General features: G+C 36.4%; 3 protein-coding genes across 3 annotated transcripts in view; all 3 read right to left on the bottom strand.

The window, feature by feature from the left end:
• The window catches only part of LOC134818419 (kynurenine 3-monooxygenase-like), a 927,626-nt gene that overhangs the window by 513,520 nt on the left and 393,102 nt on the right, over nucleotides 1–21,004 (bottom strand). The window lies entirely within an intron of this gene.
• Nucleotides 725–8,083, bottom strand: LOC134817918 (uncharacterized). The gene is made up of 8 exons (XM_063827286.1): nucleotides 7,997–8,083; nucleotides 4,695–4,832; nucleotides 4,452–4,566; nucleotides 3,942–4,087; nucleotides 1,985–2,103; nucleotides 1,690–1,818; nucleotides 1,236–1,366; nucleotides 725–889 (listed from the first exon to the last, which is right to left on the bottom strand). The coding sequence occupies exons 3-8, from the start codon at nucleotides 4,563–4,565 to the stop codon at nucleotides 731–733; spliced, it is 798 nt and encodes a 265-aa protein (XP_063683356.1). The 5' UTR covers nucleotide 4,566; nucleotides 4,695–4,832; nucleotides 7,997–8,083; the 3' UTR covers nucleotides 725–730.
• LOC134818746 (uncharacterized) lies at nucleotides 4,767–12,695 on the bottom strand. The gene is made up of 5 exons (XM_063828392.1): nucleotides 12,352–12,695; nucleotides 8,561–8,698; nucleotides 7,997–8,126; nucleotides 5,639–5,758; nucleotides 4,767–4,832 (listed from the first exon to the last, which is right to left on the bottom strand). Exons 1-5 carry the CDS (start codon nucleotides 12,693–12,695, stop codon nucleotides 4,767–4,769), a joined length of 798 nt encoding a protein of 265 aa, XP_063684462.1.

The raw sequence follows: 21,004 nt of genomic DNA, 5'->3' as shown, positions 1-21,004 counted from the left end.
AAACATGACGAATATAAGTTCATGAAACAACACGTAAGTTCCCTTATAACTGAAAATCAACATTTACTCTAACAAACCATTTATATAAAATGAGCATCATTTGAATAACAGTCAGTCATACACAGTCGCAGCGAAGTCGCAGCGAAGATATATATTTTCCCAGTTTATAGCAAAAGAAGGGTCGCCATTCTGATTACTATACATAAACTATACATATTATGCCGGCCTCTCTCCCTGACATCTCTTTCTTTGATACATCAATGATGTTACTCATCGTACCTCTGAGAATATTTATCGCATTACTGGTCATGGTAATAAAAGTTGATATATAGTTGGTTATCTTAGGCGCCTTAGGGTACGAATTTGATATATAGTTGGTTATCTTAGGCCTTAGGGTACGAATTATTATTAGTTGGCTGTTGGATAATATCCGGTTGAAAGAGACAAGGACAAATGAAACAGGAAGTTGGGAATGTAGGCAAATTTGATTTGAGCCTGAAGATGGCGTTGACGCCGAAAATTTGCTTACATTCCTAACTTCCTGTTTCATTTGTCCTTGTCTGGCTTGTCTCTTTCAACCGGATATTATCCAACTATCAGTATTTCAATCATGAGACTAATAAACAGCGGACCACTCCAAAATTTGGTACGAATTATCATCATAAAACTTGAAGAATAGATGCCATTTAACTCGAAAATTTTAGAATTTAACCAGTTTGCTTCGCAAACTTTATTTTGCGCCGTTCTCCTCAGCTGTCTTTTCCTTCTTCTTCCACGATCTTTTCACTGGTGCTTTGGCTTCCGCTGGTGCGCCTCCGAAAGCTCCCAGGTTTAGTTTACCAACTTTAGGCTTTTCTTTAACGACTTCTTTAGGCTCCTCAGCGCTAAACTGCAATGACATCATGCGTTAAGCTTGTGATTTTTGTATGTTATCGGACATCCAACTTATGGCAGATTCTAACATTTTTGTGATAAAGACAACTTCAGTATATCACTTTACTACCGACTCAGACTGACACAGTTTCCGCTACGTTCGTATATTTTGGAAAATTATATAAGAAAATGTTTATTTTCGCATCAATTGTTAGAAGGTACATACCTTAAAGGTGTCCGTGTATATAAATTACATCGCGGACAGATAGCACAATTGCAGCCTCTTACAACAGTTTACAGATATTGTGAGAAAGAAAAGATATAGCTAATTAGCTTATTAGCTAATTAAGTAATTAGCTTACCCCGTCCCACTTGAGCTTGCCGACATCCTTAGTGCTCTTTTCCTCTTCCTTAGCTCCAAAGTCTGGGATCTTTAATTTTCCAACATCTCTGAACTTCTTTTCCTCCTTGGGGAGCTCCCATTTTACTTTACCTGCGTAAGGAAAACTGTACATGAGACATGCCGTCCAGAAAAACTATTAACAATATTTTATCTCATTAACTGTTTAACTTGTAGGGTAGACAGACGCTAGACAATGTCAAGACTTGACGAAACTTAACAAGAGTGACGTTGGTACTCGTAGGTAAATCAGCAACAAATTATCTTCAAATTAGCGACAAGAGAAACGCCATTGTTGGACGTGAGGAGAGTGAGGACTCCTCAAACTACATTAAATTAATTCTCCTGTAACATCCTGAATAAATATACCAGGGAACAGTGAATCGAATATTTCTGATATAATCTAAATCACTAACCGCAACTCCATGGTTTTCCGTCCTCTGGTGGCCCAGTTCCTTTCTTTCCCTTCTCCTCTGCTTTCTTCTGGGCTTCCCTGGCCTTTCTGACATGTTCATCATCTTCCTTATCTTTGCTTTCGACTGGTTCTAAAAGGGATCGAGTTAGTGTCGGGATGATGGGATATTATGCAGGCACTGGCAGCGCATACTTCATCATCATGATTCACAAATTATATAATTTACTCATATAAGTAATTTACACGTTCATTTCTTTCAAGACAAGAATATTCGAGAAAAGTTTTAAAACGCTTACTATTATCTGCGTCTTCTGCTGAGATATGCGTAACCATTGATGCCAGGTCAACAGCCTCGGCGAATACTCCGTATTTGTAGAGGATCATTATCGTCCATGTTGGGTTGGCCTCGATTTCCCTGAACGTAAAAACTTACAATTATTGCGCTATCATTATATTATATTGGTGTTATTAATGTTGTATTACCAATATATATATCAATATTAACATACCTTACTCGGGAATATTATAGCGGGTTAATTTATGACTGGGAAAATTAATAACCGGGAAAAATATGGCGGACTTTCCCAAAACCCGCCAAATTATCCCGGTCATGTATTTACCGGTGGCCGACCTTTCAAGTTTTTTTTCAGAGGTCAACAAATTTTCAACCGAAATTTCTGTTTTTGTTACTTGTTAAAGAAGTTATTTCAATTTACAGTTACTGATATTACTCATAAATAGAAAAAAAGACACGTCTAGTATTTAAAGGAAAATAAATCTATAGCAATAATAAGTCAAATCTTCATTAAAGCGTATTCTCATTCTCATTATCGCTAATGTCCCCTCCATTATCATTATTGATATCCCCCTGCTGCTGACCGTCAAATTCGAAGTTGTATTGTTGTCTTAACAAGACTTTCATTTTGTCCGCTAATGGGGCTACTGCTCTGAAAGTCAGCCGGAGCTTAATTTCCTGCCCACCGCTTGGTATTGGGGAACGTCTTGGCTTTGCATATTCAACTGCTCCAGTAATCAATCCACCGTGGACCATGAAATAGTGGCACAGTTTACTCACTTCATGGGCAAGAAAAGTGAGAATCACGGTCCACACTGAAATCTGATTTCTATAACCAAATTGTGATTTTTATAACGAAATTATGGTAGCAACCGCCAATAAAGTTACAGCCCTCCATCCACTGCTTCAAAAGTCTTCTCTAGCACATATGAGACTTCAGGTAAACTATGATGATCACCACCCCCTTGGAACCCCATAATCTGAGTCGGCGGGTTTTTTTATGACTGGTAAAATTTCTGACCGGGAAAAAGATGGCGGAATCTTCCAAAACCCACCACTTTATCCCGGTTATAATAATCCCGAGTAAGGTATTAATATTGGTGAAGCACTGACAGGTAGGGTGGAGCGTAGTCGATATAAGAGAATACTCCGCCGTGTGATGAGAGGTATATTTGATGGAATTGCCTATAACTCCTTGGTATTTATAGTATTCATAGTTTTCAGATGCCAGGAAGACTTCAGTCAATTCTGTTCCTATTGACAAAGCGCGACTAATGTGATTGAAATGCGTTTCTTGATAATATTATTGACACAAATTGTTGTATTTTATAGACCACTCAGCCTGGCGAAAAATGTAGGTTGATCGATTTTGTTTTCTTAGAGAAAGATAATATAACGGTGTTGCCGTGTTGTGTCTTATTTAGAACTTTAGTATACACTGATAATTAATATAATATAATAATGTAATACTTTCAACACTAATATGTAACAAATAATTTGAGAACATGAATATGATGTAGTTACATTATAATGTTGAAAAGTGCCACATTATAACGTTCAAAAGTGCCTCATTATAACGTTGAAAAGTGTCTTTACCTTGCAAGAGTAGCTTCCCTTGGGATCGCAGATTGAGATACAGAATTATTAGAATTTTAAAGTCTAAACATAATAATAATTATTGCTGTTATTAGTTAATACAGCATATTAATTATTAACATATTACATTATCGCGGGTATTATGATATTATCAAGGAATCTCAAGTATGATAGATTACTGGGGACGAAATGAGAGTCTCGACTCGCTGTAAAACAAAAGACATCTTGACAATACACGATGTATTTTGTTTTACAGTGAGTGGAGAAAATCATTTTGTCCTGAGTAATCTATGATGATTGACCCACTCAGGGAGCGGAAGACGAAACATTGAATCTCAAATAATCTACAAATTACAACTTACTCAAAAATCTTGACCTGGAGTTCTGGATCCTTGATGTAGAATGTTATATAAAGCTTAAGATGCTCCTGGTCGAACTTGTCTGTGTTGAGGATTGTGACCTTGTCGTCCTTGACAATACCACGTAACAGGAACAGCTCCCCGGTTACCTGTGTGTTATATAGGGTATCGTGAATGAATTACCCCATCTCGGAATTTTCTGTGTTTAACGTCCAATATCTGACATCATGTGCCCCGAATATTAACATGTTATAAGAGTTATAAGAACGTTGTCCTTTTAAAACCTGGCACGGATGGAGATGTCAACCTCAGCGCGAATGTATAGAAATTCAAAAGAAATACACCATATTTTGCCGCTCTGGAAAAATATTTACAATGAATGGATTATGGAGTCCGGATCAGGAAATGGCGGAAATGGTAAAATAATCAATGTCAATGATTCTTCTCCACCATTTGCTGACACATGCTCCTTATCATAATATAGATCTCAACTCTAAACTCCTTATTGCCTACCGGATGGAAGTAAGCGATGACGAACTCTCTTCCACCGTCAGCCTGCGTAGCTTGGTAAACAATAGTGTAGTTAGCTCCCTCGGGCTCCGTGAACTCTTTCAGATCCCAGCGCATCCTGTGAAGGTTAATCGTGAATATTTTGCCAGCATTATGATATTGATAACGGTTCGAATCACTTCTAATTGCACTGCTAATAATACATCTACATTGTAACTTATAATCTAAATTTTGTTAAATATCTACCTAATATCATGAGCATCAACGTCATCTTCGATGAAATGAACTTTGAAGCAGATATTGTAGGAAAAGCCGGAGTCAACTAGTGGTGACGACTTCAGTTTCCACCACTTCTTGGACTACTTCTTGGACTTGAGTTTGTGCCTGGTTTTGATAGCTCAATTAAATCAATGTCATATTTGATATAAGAAGTATTATGTTTTAATATTGAAATGACATATTAAGAATATACCAGATATAAGAGTGTCGAATTAATTGTTTCTCTCTTTATTCTTAACCGCTCTAAATGTCAACAATATTTCAGGCATTCCATTCAAGTAAAGAGATTGCAAGCAGGCTGAAACGGCATCATCATATAAAAATATAGGTAGCTTTTGCTGGGTACAAGCGCGGCTTGTTGAAACGGGCTTGTTGGGCACATCACACTACCCTAGTGTCACTATGCAGTCACCACTGTACAGCTTCTAATTGCTGGGTGCCACGCTGCTAATTCTAGATGCTACTAGACTGAGATTTTAGCTACCCTGGTTTACTAAATTCCTTCTGAACACATTAAAGGAACCAAAGCAACAAATATGGCATTGCAAGGCTAGTGGATCTGCAAGGCGGCTGTGTTAATCATGTCTGAAGTCTGGTATGCAATAAGAAGTGTAAATTGTGGAACTATTTTAAGTCAACTATTTTAAGTCAAAAAGTGTGGTATCGCTCCAGTAGATATATTTGAAGAGAAGGTAGAGTCAGATGGTTTAGTTATGTGGCAAGGATGCCAAATTAGAGAATACCCACTACCCAGCACTCCGGCCAAGAAAACTTTTCAGTATACAAATTACAAGTAGTAGTAGTAGTAGAGTAGTAGAGCTTTCCAAGAAGAAGTAAGTGAGTTAAAGTGGGTACTGGGTACTAGGTACACCATGCGTTCATGCAGTCCTAAATAATTTATACTTTCGTACCTGACTCTCTTCAACTTGGGTAACCTCAACTTGGGTAACCTCAACTTGAGCAACCTCAACTTGATCAACCTCAACTTGCGCAACCTCAGGAACTTTAATCACTTTTAGTCCAACGTGATCCTGATTTCATGGCAGTCAATTTCCAAATATTTTTCATATTTGTTGGTACTTAAATGAATTTTATGTTACAAATCTATTCAAATAATATGCTATCAAAATATAGGCTGCTTACTGCTTATGCTATATACAGATTATAGCATCGGTTATGAAGTGCCATTGCTGGATACAAGCACTAATAATGAGGTGCTTTTGCTAGATTCTGGCACTTTATATTTTTAAATTCAAATGATTTTTTTTGTCAGTTGTGGCGCAATCTCACCGGTTAGAGCTGTGGAATGTTCTACAGTATCACACCGTCAGATGATCTATCACATGATCACTTGTAAAAATCAGGAATTTTATTGAAAGAGCAATTAATTACAATGTCATGAAACCAGAGTATATTGGATGAAGCAATGCCACTGTTTAATGACAGTTAAGAAAATATCAATAAAATGTAACACTAGTCACCACCAGACCGTAACTGGAATGGGAATAATTCATGCAAACTTGAAACTGCTTATATTACATGTTACACGTGGTATAGACGCTGATGCATGATACAATCACAGGCTCGTGCCTTGTTGTGCACATTACCACATTATGCACATTAACCAGTTACCTCTAAAATAAAGGTTCTGGATGCACAATGCCACGTTTCTCATTCCAAATAAGAAAATGCGAGCAGTCTTTGTTTACTTAATTCTTGAATTCTTGTAAACGTATATGGACGGAAAAATTGGCATGCGGTCCTATATATATTAGTATATTATATAGGTATATACCATGCGGTCCCATATGCTTAACATTTCTTACTACCTGACTCTCGTCGCTTTGGGGGACCTCAGGTACCTCAGGTACCTCAGGGACCTCAGGTACCGCAAGTACCTCAGGTACCTCAGGTACTTGTTCAACTTGTGCTCTGGTTTCCTGTTTTCGAGTAAAAAATGCTATTAAGAAGCAGGTTGCGGCAGCTAAGATATAAGAGTATAAGGTGCTGCACAGTTGGTTACAAGCACATATTCATTATTCAAGTTATTGAAGCAATATTGCTCTAATTGTTAACAACAGTTTAAAGTTGAAGTGAAAATCCAAGTACAAGGTAAAGATTCCAGGTTATAACCAGGTACAAGGTACAGATTCATCCTAGTCCAGGTTGTAATATGAGAATATAATATGAGAATATGCTATTGTAGACGGCTATCCTTCCAAAATAAATAAGTGCTATCACTGGATACAAGCGCAGGTTATCTCTATAAATGTTAACAAGGATTTAACTATTAGGCTAAATAGTACAGGGTACAAATTCATTATTTTAGTAATATGTTGAAGGGGATCGACGGCTATCGTATCAAAATATAAGGTGCTGATGTGTCACAAGCACAGGTTTTTGAAATGAGCTTGTTGGGCACAATACACCTCAATATGCACATTTAAAGCTTCTAATATTTGCTGAATGCATTCTTGCACATTCTATATATATTTATGTATCATCTGTAAATGCTAGGCCATATGCTGTATTCTAGATGTCCGGGCTGACCACTGCATTCCTTGAAAAGTTGGTAAGATATTACAAGAATGAAAAATTCACACTTTCAATTTCGTAGGGCTTTTTGCTATCAGTACCTGAATCTCGTCACTTTGGAGGACCTCGGTTACTTTGTTAACTTTCGCTAGGCATTCCTGATTTTAGGACAGTCAATTTCGCAATTGTATCAACTTTCATGGATGATATTTGTTGGAAATTTCAAGATAAATGTGATTTTACTAACTATCAACTTTTCATAAGAAATTTCATGAAAGGTGAAGACAGAAGTACAGTCTGACTATTCTATTTTATTTGGGTTTAACAGGCTCACTGTTATATTTAACACTTTATACTGAGTAGCACTAGCTAAACCCAAAAAACGCTGTACTGCAACGTAGGGCCTAGTAATGACTTGTACGTTCCACAAAAACACGGACTGGGTCAACCAAGCTCACTTTTATGACATCTACTGTATAGGAAGACACGCTAGATACGTGCATGCAATGTATTTCGGGACTGCATTCTAGTCGGTGTTTGAATACACGGTCCGAATATACACAGTCTTCACTGCTACTCGGCCATATTGGAAGTACTGTTAAAAGTTATGTCCTCTGCAGTGCAGAATGTAGGAATTTAGTTTAACGTTAGCGCACGGCCATGAATGAACACGAAAGTTGATTTGACGTCAGTAGGTTATTAACCTACAAATATTGGTTATTAGAGAGACTTACCACTTGGAAGGCAGACCAGCTTCCCTTGAATTCTATCATCATCTTGCCCTCAATGAACTTCATCACAAAAGCGATTGGGTCTGGAGTTACTTTTAGGTAGATTTCGCTCGGTTTACCTTCTGGAGTAGTCCTGAAGAGAAGTTAATTACAATTCAGTTAAGATACATTTACAAGTTCTTCTTGTTATGTTCATGAATATTATGCCTAAAATGTGCTCTGCTTGGCCAAGGTGAAAGATTGCCTTTCGTATATGATAATTTAATCTTTGAGTTAAATAAATCTCATCCGGAAATTAATTCAAGTTCAACTATTGTTATAGTATTAAGTTCATTAAACAACTTAAGTACTGTTAACAACACTAACACCTTATAGTTAAACCTAACAACTAACACCTAACCAGTGGCGAAACGACCGCCCCCGCTACCCCTAACCCCCCCCCCCCCCCGCCCCCCCCCCCCCCCCCCCCACCGCGGTTTTTATCCGAATTTCAGGTATTTTTAAAAGCAAAAACGCCCAATTTGTGTATTATCATTTCAAACCTAACTCCTAACACCCAGTACCTACTTATAATCCTCGACGGATATGTTAGCATTGGATGTGCTCTCCACGACACATGTCTTCTCGTCAAAAGCCAAGCTGCACTCGCTGGGAGTGGGATCAAACGCCGTCAGGGAAAACGTTAACTTCTGCATAGCCATGGTCCTGAAGTTAATGATGGATATTATGATTTTAAGAGCCCTAATCTTTGTAAAATTTATCAATCTATCATTTATTGATGGACGGACTACGAAGTCATCACAAAATAAAAGTGGATAATGTAATGGAGGTTCAACCATACGGGATTATTTATAAAACTAACATCGCGGGTTACGGTAAAAATGAAGTATAAAGCCAAGTTACCCATGCCGGTGATTCGACTGAAACTACCTAATTGAATTTTATTTTCCGGTACGGGTCTAAGAAAGCTTTTGTACTATGACTTGACCAAATTCATGCAGAAGCGTCATTAACTTAAATCCGTGAACCACGTTAATTCCATGAAACAAATTACACAAATTAAATGCACAATTGAATAATTCTGCGCCTAAGAAATTGCCAAAAATTAGCTGTGATGTCTATTTTGGCACTTCAATCTAACTGGAATGAAAAACTAATTTAACTTTGTCTTTTGAATGATAATGTGCTTCTCAGCACTATTTTACAAAATATGAAATTGTTAATCTTACCATCGAACAGCAAGCCAACCAAGCATTTCTCAAAAATTACAAGAAAGGTATATTTTTTCGAATAGAACAAAAAATCTTTACAAAGAAACCGTCCCTATAGAATGCAGATTAAAAAAGGTTCAAATCATGATCGATGTCTATGAATTTTCAAGTATGCTACTTCTATTCAATTTAGACCAATTATAACACCACTATAGTTGCCTCCGCAAACTATCTTGCAGCATCATTTTAAAAAAATACGGCATAAATCCTAAAAATATTTTAACATGCATCGGAAAATACTGCATCATTAAAAGCTTCGCGGAACAATGGAATTTATCGTTTACAGAACGAAAAAGAATGCCACCAAACTGAAAGGATTTGAAATGAATTACGGCATACGATATTTGCTTTTATGTTATCGACTGATCGGACAGCAAATACGGGTTTGGTTTGTCCTTCCTACATCAACATAAAAAGCCGTGATGAAAGGAATGGCATGTACCCTCTCCTTTTCTATCTACTTTCAATACCTTGGCTTCAACACCTCTGTTATCAGTTTTAAGATTTTCTAATACTGACGGAAACTACTAAACAAATGAAATCACTGCACAATGTGAATCGGTGATTGCTACGCCCGATTTTCACACTCGAACAACCTTACTTTCAGCACTTATAAGTACTTAACAAGCAAGACTAATTAGTGAGCAAGACATTGACAACTGCAAAATCATCACCACATGGTCACACTAATTAATTTCCAAATTATCTCTTGAAGGATTTTCTGGTTTCTCGTGAGATTCTCACGAGAAACCAGAAAACCCTTCAAGAAATGCGGAGGCGCAGCAAACGTGACAACCTCAAAGCTGTGCGTGACTGACTACATGCTTCACAGTTGAAATTCACCGTCAACACGATACAAATGCAGTTACAAAACAAGAAATGCCAGCAAGCCTGCACTAAATTCCTACTTTATCACAGTCCACCCTCCTCCCCCTCACGCGTGTACTGTACAGTATTTAGTTGACGGATCTAAAGTCTCGATCTCAACGTGACTAGGTCGAACTGCAGCGCACAGGGCAGATTTTATGTCAATAGGTTATAATCTCAGACGTAAGCCTGGGTTCCTATACAATGTGTAAAGAAACCTCGCAGTATATAAATATATTAGAGTGGAAATGTGAAGTGACAGGTGAAGTGGAGAATGTCAACACATAGATTAACCTTGTTAGGCAGAGTTTGATGTAAAAATTTAAGATACTTCGAAGCGAATACCCTAAAAGTGCTTCAAAAATTCGGCTTGCACAACAAACTAGCACAGATTGGGAAATGGTGGGTAGTACCGCTGAAGGAATTATCGGAGTTAACATAATAAAATTAGCACGTGCATTAGCGGAGAATTTCGAAACTTTAATTTCATATAATTGTTGACGGAACGCCAAACTGGTCACATATGGCTTGTGTCGGAGCAAACCCGCTAATCTAATTTGGATTTTAATGTTAAACCTCAGAAAGTTGCTTGTGTTCACGTAGAATTAGTTCACGGGTAGGTGATGTAGGTATATCTGGGGACCAATGACAACAATATGTTTGGGCTTTCTCTACCGGCAATTAAAAACTGTCGAGTTGACAGAATGGAGAATGTTGAGAAACAACGCAAACAGGGTTAAAGCTTTGACAAAAATAACCCTTCTCCAGTCACAAGTCAACAAGAGTCGATTCTGATAAATTAGGTTAACATTTCGGAAGTGAAGCTTTAGTATGTTATTCTGTTACACAGTAGACAGTGCAGAGTGGACGGTTAAATGGCTGTTGTGAATAGCTTTTGACGGCTAAAATACTTCAGCTTTATTACCAAAACATTTTTATTTTATTCCGTGCTAAATTTTAGATCATCCACCATTGGTTCATTACAGCTTAACAAATAGATAACCGAACTGAACAGTCATTGCTGGAGGCCAAAATAACTTATGATGCAAAAAATAGCACTGCAGCTTTATCGAAATCTTTCAACACCATAGTGCTAGATTTTTGTAAAATCATTAACAGCCCAAGGGTGCTGACCAGCGGGAGATCACATTGTTGATAACAGACTCTACCTAATTGTGCAATGTGACTAGAACTTTTCATCGCTAAATTGTGCATTAAAATCCTTGCACTATCACGTATCTCACTGAACAATAGTTATGGAAATTTGCACCCGTGCTGTTAGATTAAGACAGTGATGGTGCAGCTCCAGTGAACCGTATATCTTCAGACTTTAACTGTCCGCTCGAGCTTGAACGCACAATGATTTAACTGCGACTGAATGGAACGTTCATACATCTTTTCTAGGCGAGGGGAACCTTTGTAAAGTTTCTCTGACGAAAAGCTCGCGTCAAATTTCGAAATATATAGAACTGATCAAATACTTAAATTATAAGTACTAGGCTACTCTGCAATATGAAAGAATCCTAAAATACTATTGTACTGGTGTCCGTACGACGTACGACGTGCGTGTACGTGTTATTTCCGGATTTGTCCATATTATTAATTCCAGTTGTCATTGATTGACAGTCAGTGATTTCAAATTCCCTCTAAAATATGTTGTCGTAGAGCTCTAAATAGATAGATGTCAATTACGCTCATTATGGATTGTGTCTACAATATGAAAGTTTGACCAAAAATATATAGAGCTGTAATACTCTCATTATAGATTATGACTACGACATGAAAGTTTGCTACCTGTAACATTGATAATATCTTGTGGTACTAAATGCAGTGCGCAAGTTGGATACCTAGTATCTAGTTGTACTATAAATGCAATAAATCCCATTGTCATTGATTAGCATTCAGCTATTTAAGTATTTTGGATGCCCTCTAAATTCCTGCCATAGAGTGCAGAAAATAAAGTTTTCTTCCGCATTCTTTTTCTCCCGCATCCCGTTAAATGTTACGGGCTTTACTAGAATCAAGGTTTAAAGTGGAATCGGAGTGTCCACTGAAAATCTGGTGTCTACTGAACCTATAGCACTGAAAAACACGATCAACTTCATTGGCTACTCATTAGTCCAATTATGTACTATAACAACACAAGAGTATGTTCTTAACCTGCAAATCTCTAAACTTTTAATCTTGTTTCCTTGACCTAAATTAAAATCTGCATATTACCTCATAACTGGAGAGAAGGGAACTCTCATCTCCACGGGACTTGTTGCACTAAACACAAATCTTCTGTCATCTGAGCACATTTCTTTCCTCTTCTCCTTCTTCTCCTTCTTCTCCTTCTTCTCCTTCTTCTCCTTCTTCTCCTTCTTCTCCTTCTTCTCCTTCTTCTCCTTCTTCTCCTTCTTCTCCTTCTTCTCATTCATCTTCTTCAACTTCTCCATCTCCTTCCTTCTTTTTCTCTCCCGCTTCTTCACTTCATCTTTGAGAGTTCCGGCCACAAGCTTGTTCAGATGATCAGGCGAGGAGGATTTACTCTTTCTGACTGCCATGGAGCCCGCTCCCACCATACCGGACAACATTCTAAATAATGAAAAATTTTTGGAAGTACTTTCTTCCAATTACAACTTCACACATGTCTTCCTGTCCTGATTTTTGCTTTCTATTTTTTATGGACTAATGATGGTTGTTATATAGGTCAGTATTTTAAGTTTATTTTGGTGATATTTTGCCGGAAACTTGGCCGGGTAAAATATGCCAAACAAATCAGTTATTTCAACAACGGTCTATGTACGCGGTGTTTTAAAAGTGGACGATAGGTGACAACTAAGTGTTGGTTTGTGCTATGGTTTTATAAGAAATAAGAGCTACTTTAATTATTACTTATTTTTAAAGTACGTTATATTTTTACATTTTATTTCGAAATTCAAATAAATTTTACATCAATGTATTTAAATTACATTTACACAAGATCCAAATATCTACAATAAGGCAACAACATGATTATTGATTAATGAAGGTTAGGAAAATATTAGCGAAACTCAACACTACCTGCAGACTGCAGCTGGACTCTGGAGTGAGTAAAACATTATTTAAATCTATTTCTGCTAAACCAAAACACGGCGGTTAAACCATAATGACATTGGTGCATCAATCATTATATGTTTATCATTATAAACATGAACTTGATCACAAAATTAAAAAAAATCAAATTAATGTAGCACCATCAATCGAATGACATGCTTACGGTGCAGCTTTGAATGAAATAATGCATAGTTGATTAACGACACTACATTACAACATATTCCTACATGGTTTATACCATTTACACATTACATTGACCACTCAGTATAGCTCTTCCTCATACGGCAACTGCCTCTGAATACATGTTTACTGTTTAGTCTGACCTGTCTGTTTGATAACTCCTTCTCTGGAAGCCGTAATCCGGTTATTCGATTTAATCCGCGTCTGATTTTTATTGAAAAGGAGGTGTTTTGCAAATTGCATGTTGCTTTTCCGCAATATGCTAATATGGAGATGCAATTTTTCAATTAACTTTCTAGGAGAAAAGAAAGGATGGGCAGCTACTATCAGCTAGACGGGCGATGCAAACTTCTTTAAATGATGATTTATAAAATTGTAAACAGTAATTTGGCAATGATTTTAATCAAAAGGAAGGAGGAATTTAAAAATAAAAGTCAGGTTTTCTGTTTCATACATTTACTTTTTACAAAACAGCTTTTACAAAAACAGAAATAGAAAAACCATAATTCAACTTTAAGTTCAATTACCCGTGCAAGCTTACTGCAGTTCATTATAAATACTGAATTGCTGATCACAATTCTTAATTCTAGACTAAATTATACAAATTGAATCCCGTACCAAAAATCAACTTTCAAAAACATTAATCAAAAATCAAACGGTCACAGATAAGAAAGCATGTTTATCAAATAACAGGTGAGTATATTTATGGTAAAGTTGATGTATCCTTGTTTGTTCATTATAAACTGATTACAATCTTGTTCGAGAATATTTGAATTTCAGACTCCGTTTCGTGCGTGTATCTAGCTTCGTATTCTCCTGAAAGAATGTGGAACTATTATTCGTCAAGAATTGTATACATAATATTTATGGAAATGACTACGGCACCATTAAATGTCAGAATTATACATTAAATGTCAGAATTATACATATAGTTTTCGATTTACGAACATGAGTATGGCACCAGCCCAGAAAATAAATGATGAAAAATGTTTTATAACTTCTCGTCTAGCTGAGGTTTCGCGGTAATTTTCCATCTTATTAAATAGTCAACACCAGCAGCCAGCTTCTGCATGCTTTCGTGCAATATCCAAAACAGTGTTGATTGTAATGGCGTCGGTTGAAGGTTAGAGGAACTTCAAAAAGTTGGGAGCCAGATTCTAGAAAGAATCAGACTATGGTACAAATACTCACATATAATAGTCACACATTCCAACCAAATTTGTCCGTCTTGAGTGTGGGCTGGTGTTGTGTTTACATGACGACTAACGTGGTATATACAGTTGATTTGAGGCTTGGACAGTTTTCAAAGGATAATTATAAAATAATATTAATAGGATAGTGGTAAGTGGCTCTAAAAATATTGTTTTGGCTGTCATATAAATTGACTTCGTGTCATAAAGTTTAGAGCTTTTAAAGAAGCTCTGCACATGTCAACAAAACCTATAAAATATTAAAAACACCTTGAAAGAACTATCTAAGTATTTCAATCCAGACGTACTAGACAGTCCTATGTTTTTAAAGTTATAATATTAAAGCAGTTCACAACTTACATGTCAACATCTACTAACTTTAAATTTGCTAACTCTAAGGTGAATATGGAACTTCAGACTTAGGGTTTCACATCTAAAAGCTGTGATTGGGTGAATGGGATTTTGTATTTTGTGATTGGATGCTTGCCTTGGAATTCTATTGACAGGTGTTTACGGAACACGGCATGTGAAACAGCATGGGAACCCAGGTGTTGAAGATAAACCTAAGCTTTCCGAGTTTCGTATAGGCTTGTGATTTGCTCGATTGGGCGACGAAATTTAAAAAATTTGCGAACATTTTGTAAAACGTGTACGTGTACGTTTCCGTGTACGTGTACGTGTACGTGTAAGAGGCTTTTGCTAGGAAGTGCGAGGACGTAAGGTGAACTGTCTTGGGTACCTTATCGGACCTTATTTGACCGGATATTAAAATTAATGGACATAATTATGAACGGACATTTAAATAAACGATCGAAGGCATTCAAAAATCCAAATTTGTTCATCTTTTTTTGGCGTTTTTTTTGGAGGAAGCCGAAGATTAAAAAAGTGATCATGCCATAATCACCATAATGCGATACTAAGAATATATTCCAATGATATAGTTTATTGATTTTTCCAATAACAGAAATTAAAATTGACTGAAATTAAAAAGTTATCATATCCTAGATAAAACATGAGTTTGCACTGGAATAATTTTGGAAAAGAATTCAGCAGACTTTAACTGAAAGCTTTAATTTTCAAATATTCTTCTTACAACACCGAGTTAGTAAGCGACAACGCGTAAAGAAAGATCACTCGCGACAAATGACCATGATCTTTTATCAACAACATATCATTTTAATTTCACTGCCATCATGCAATGCCGAATTTACATCTGCCGCGCAAAACTTTTTATCTATTATTATTAAATAGTAATTAGCATGTTTACAAATTGCGACTTCAACCAGTTTTGCAGACCGTTAGTTATATAGTACTTTTAGTAGGGCATTTATTTTAATATATTTTATTTTACATTATTATATTTTAGTGTGACTTCTATAATTTCATTTATGTAATAACCATTGATTAATAAATTGCGGCACACGCCAACCTCCACCGTGGGGTTTCAAAACAAAACAACCAATTGTCTTCTGTTGCATAATAAGATAATATGATAGTGATATGTGATATAATGAACCAATTTATAAACTAAATAACCATCAACTATTCCTATTTACCTGCCACATCCTCAGTAACCCTACTGATCCTCATCTTGATAACCAGAGCTGAAGCAATAGGAGAGGTCTGCAGCTCTAACTTCACCCCCTTGCTCACCACCCCACCATCAGTCCTCACTAGGGACACGTTGTCTGACTTGAGTGGTGTCAGGTACTGAAGTGTACTGTAGATACCCCCTGCTATTTCAACGTTCTCTTCACCGAGCATTACTTTCTGAAGAAGGTTAGCACGTTTTATTTCAAAGCTTCTGAAATAGCAACCTCTCGTGTAAATAACCGTTTGTAGTGTTTACAAAACCCCTCCAGGACTACCCTCTAGTAAATATTATTTACTTGCATATTGATAGAAAATAAATTCTATTCGGGTATTGTTAACTAGGCATTCTATCTAATTTGATATTGGTAAGGATCAATTTTGACATGATCACAAAGTCGTCTTATTTGAAAAATGGAATCTAGAATTTTAATTTTGCACGTCGATCAAATGTGATAAAGGAGTCTCCTTGGTCCCTTCGCAAACCTTTGTTTGTGTCACTACAAACATCATGCCACCTGTCTTGCGAACCACTTGCTTCACCACCTCAGCTTCTTCTGAAAGAAAAGCAGTCGGTCAAATTACGTAATCCATTATACGCTATTAAACAATCATGCCATAGAAAACATTAATGTGGTAACTGGTAAACCACCATATTATACCAATCAACATAGTAAAATAAAGAATTTCACCAAGATAATGTCCTTATATGTCCTATCTTACTGTGTTGCTTGCAACCACAACCCCTACGAAAAATACTACATAAGCCATTTACACAACATACCATAAGACCCTATCTTCCTCATAAGATCCTCATAGTATGCGCGAGGAATGTACAGTGTGTACATTCCACCCTTCTCACTCCATCTGTACTTCACACCTTCGAAATAACCTCGTGTCTCGTACTCTTTGTACTCTTCCTTGGTTAGAGTGAGGATAGCGGTGTTTTTTGAGTCTTCTTTCATTTCGTCTTCTTCTCCTGAAATCATTACTTCTGTATAATTTAAAATCTATGAATTACTGTTACATTTTTTGTTTTATAAGCATTGTCATTAGACTGAATATTTTGAGCTGGTACAATAACTGGATAGCGCATTTTTAAATTTCTTACATGTATTATGTAAACAAAGAAGAAAAGAATCATCGCTAGTCGAAGGTTAGCATTTAGCATTAATGCGCAATTTTCAAAGGCCATTTTGTGGTCGATCACATATACTTGAAACTCCTTCGCCAATCCTTTACGACCATTCAAGATATCGCTCTTAAACGTATAACTTGCCAGGCACAAATAATACACCACCCAGGTTGTTTATGTCGAAGAAGGACTTTTGAAGAGGTATTTAACCGAAATAATTTAAAATATTCAATGTCGGACTTGAAGTCGCAATAGTCGTTTAAAGTATTTAATTTATAAGAATTTGCCAGCCTTCAGTAAACTATATTGTGTCAATAAAGATGAATATTTATTTAGGAAACATCCAATAAATCTTACTACAATCTTTCAGAAAATTAAACCCTCGTAAAAAAATGGCCACGATTTTACCTCGACTCTCAAGACAGCTTCTCCGACCGCCTAAACAGAGTATGTGGTCAATAAACACCTAAACTTTAAACCATAAAACAAGAAGTTTAGTTACTATATTGTTTGTCAGCTCCACGGTTTCTATCCAATAGCTGCCTGTTCAAAGCGGACATGGTCATGATATACACCCCATCCTCCTGGCTCCATTCGTACACCACACCCTCAAAATAACCTCTGTCACTGTAGCTGTTGAACTGTTCCTCGGTTAGAACAAACTCCTCTTCTTTTTCTGTTTTTTGGAGTTTAAGTTAATATACAGGTGTTTACAGATCCAGTTTAGGTTTCACGTTCAAATAATTCATTTCTCAGTCAAAGTTAAACCTGTATTTTCCATATTTTGCATGAACTCTTTGTAAGAAGACTGTGATATATAGATGATATAGACTCCATTTTGTTCGGTCCACGTGTATTTTATTCCTCTGAAGTACCCTCCAGTCTTGTAGTCATTAAATTCTTCCTTAGTCAGAGTTAAGGTTTTTGTATTGGATGTCAGACCATCATCTTTTACAGATCCTGAAACAGTGCCTACATTTAAAGTCAGAAAGTTCTTCAAAAACAAGTCACTTGAATCAAGAAACATGATTGTAATCAAATTTTGCTGTCGTAAGATGTGAATTTGTATTATTCTTCAAATACCCTCTTTGTTTTTGACGAACAGTTGGTAATCCTCAGGTGACATGAAAACAGTGTATACTCCATCAGCTAAGGACCACTCATAAACCACTCCTTCAAAATACCCCAACACTTTGTAACTGTTGAACTGTTCTTCAGTTAAGACGATGCTTTCCAAACGTTCTGAGAGGTGGGACGGTGTAAGATGAACACCATCCAAAAATGTTCATCCCTTGAGGTCCAATTTAATTTTCTTGTAATTAATTTCAATCTTAAAAATAACAGTAAAATAATTATAACTGCACACCTGTAGTTTCCATGTTTTGCATTAACATGTTGTAAGAAGACTGTAAGATGTAAACTGTGTAGACTCCATTTTGTTCAGTCCACGTGTATCTGATACTTCTAAAGTATCCTCTCCTCTTATATTCTTCAAATTCTTCCTCGCTAAGAGTTAAGATGGTTGTGTCACCATCTTCAACAGATCCTGAAAAGAACTGATATTTATGTCCTTTGGAAAACAGTTTCACTGATCAAGAGAGATTGTGATTATTTTAAATCGTGCCGATGTAAACCGTTTAATCTCATGAATGAGCGTGAAATATTTATTGTGTTCCGTTTTTAATTACCCTCTTTGTTTTTGACGAAGAGCTGGTAATTCTCAGGTGACATAAAAACAGTGTATACTCCATCAGCTAAGGACCACTCATAAACCACTCCATCAAAATATCCCAACACTTTGTAACTGTTGAACTCTCTCTCAGTTAAGAAAATGCTTTTCAGATTTTCTGAGAAATTATTATGGTATCAGTACCTTTTTAAAATGTTAACTAGCACGAAACTATCGAGAGAGATCGAGAGAGACAAATTATAATTTGGTAACCAATTAAAATGTCAAAAGGTTGATGTATGACTCATGCCATAAGCGATGCACAGTCTCATCAATACAAACTTAATTATCTAGATTGGCGGGAACCTGTATTTTCCATGTTTTGCATGAACATGTTGTAAGATGACTGTGAAATGTAGACAATGTAGAATCCATTTTGTTCGGTCCATGTGTATTTAACTCCTCTGAAGTACCCTCCAGTCTTGTAGTCATCAAATTGTTTCTTGGTAAGAGTTAACGTTTTTGTATTGGATGTCAGACCATCATCTTTTACAGATCCTGAAACAGTGACAGTACCTACATTTAAAGTTAGAAAGTCCTTCAAAAATAAGTCACTTGAATCAAGAAACATGATTGTAATCAAATTTTGCTGTCGTAAGATGTGAATTTTTATTATTTTTCAAATACCCTCTTTGTTGTCGACGAACAGTTGGTTATTCTCAGGTGACATGAAAACAGTGTATACTCCATCAGCTAAGGACCACTCATAAACCACTCCTTCAAAATACCCCAACACTTTGTAACTGTTGAACTGTTCTTCAGTTAAGACGATGCTTTCCAAACGTTCTGAGAGGTGGGACGGTGTAAGATGAACACCATCCAAAAATGTTCATCCCTTGAGGTCAAATTTAATGTTCATGTAATTAAATTCAATCTTGAAATAACAGTAAAATAATTATAACTCCACACCTGTAGTTTCCATGTTTTGCATTAACATGTTGTAAGAAGACTGTAAGATGTAAACTGTGTAGACTCCATTTTGTTCAGTCCACGTGTATCTGATACTTTTAAAGTATCCTCTCCTCTTATATTCTTCAAATTCTTCCTCGCTAAGAGTTAAGATGGTTGTGTCACCTTCTTCAACAGCTGATCCTGAAAAGAAGCAGAACTTGTATTTATGTCCTTTGAAAAACAGTTTCACTGATCAAGAGAGATTGTGGTTACTTTAAATCGTGCTGATGTAAACCGTTTAATCTCATGAACGAGCGTGAAATATTTATTGTATTCCGTTTTTAATTACCCTCTTTGTTTTTGACGAACAGTTGGTAATTTTCAGGTGACATAAAAACAGTGTATACTCCATCAGCTAAGGACCACTCATAAACCACTCCATCAAAATACCCTAACACTTTGTAACTGTTGAACTGTTCTTCAGTTAAGACAATGCTTTCTAAGCTTTCTAGAATGTCTGAAAGTTTATTATAGTGTTAGATGGAACAGAACAATAATTGTTGCTATTATTAACAGAAAATATTTGGTTAAATATAAAATGAGACTGATGCCGAGAGTTAACGGAGCTTAATATTATAAATCATAAACCTGCAGATTCCATGTTTTGCCTCAACATATCGTAAGAAGACTGTGGAATGTAGACTTGGTAGACCCCATTCTGTTCGGTCCATCTGTATTTTATTGCTTTAAAGTACCCTCTTGTCTTGTACTCGTCAAATTCTTCTCCACTCAAAGTCAAGGTTATCGTATCAGTCGCCAGACCATCATCTTCTACGGATCCTAAAAAATGGTATAACCCTAAATGTTGATTCCTTTGAAGAAAAACTCCAATAATTGTAATCAGTCATTTCAGATTGTGCTGTTGTAACATCAGTGTGATGAGAATGGAATATGAATTGTTTGTTTTTATATTTTACCCTTTTTGTTGTTGACGAAAAGCTGGTAATCCTCAGGTGACATGAAGACAGTGTATACTCCATCATTCATGGACCAATCAAAAACCACCCCATTGAAATATCC

This window comes from Bolinopsis microptera, chromosome 7 (assembly GCF_026151205.1).
Source record: "Bolinopsis microptera isolate Bmic1 chromosome 7, MBARI_Bmic_1.0, whole genome shotgun sequence".
In the NCBI taxonomy this organism is placed as follows: domain Eukaryota; kingdom Metazoa; phylum Ctenophora; class Tentaculata; order Lobata; family Bolinopsidae; genus Bolinopsis; species Bolinopsis microptera.
Note: the sequence above shows the minus strand (reverse complement) of the source record. Positions and strands in the feature narration are given on the sequence as shown.

Excerpts from the sequence above, each read along its gene's own strand:
- LOC134817918 (XM_063827286.1), bottom strand. The coding sequence starts at position 4,565 with ATGCGCTGGGATCTGAAAGAGTTCACGGAGCCCGAGGGAGCTAACTAC. Across the intron at positions 1,367-1,689 it reads CGGAAAACCATGGAGTTGCG|GTAAAGTAAAATGGGAGCTC; the intron begins GTTAGTGATTTA and ends TTCCTTACGCAG. Across the intron at positions 890-1,235 it reads GCAAGCTCAAGTGGGACGGG|TTTAGCGCTGAGGAGCCTAA; the intron begins GTAAGCTAATTA and ends ATGTCATTGCAG.
- LOC134818746 (XM_063828392.1), bottom strand. The coding sequence starts at position 12,695 with ATGGTGGGAGCGGGCTCCATGGCAGTCAGAAAGAGTAAATCCTCCTCG. Across the intron at positions 5,759-7,996 it reads GCTGGTCTGCCTTCCAAGTG|GATCACGTTGGACTAAAAGT; the intron begins GTAAGTCTCTCT and ends CCATGAAATCAG. Across the intron at positions 4,833-5,638 it reads CCCAAGTTGAAGAGAGTCAG|GCACAAACTCAAGTCCAAGA; the intron begins GTACGAAAGTAT and ends TATCAAAACCAG.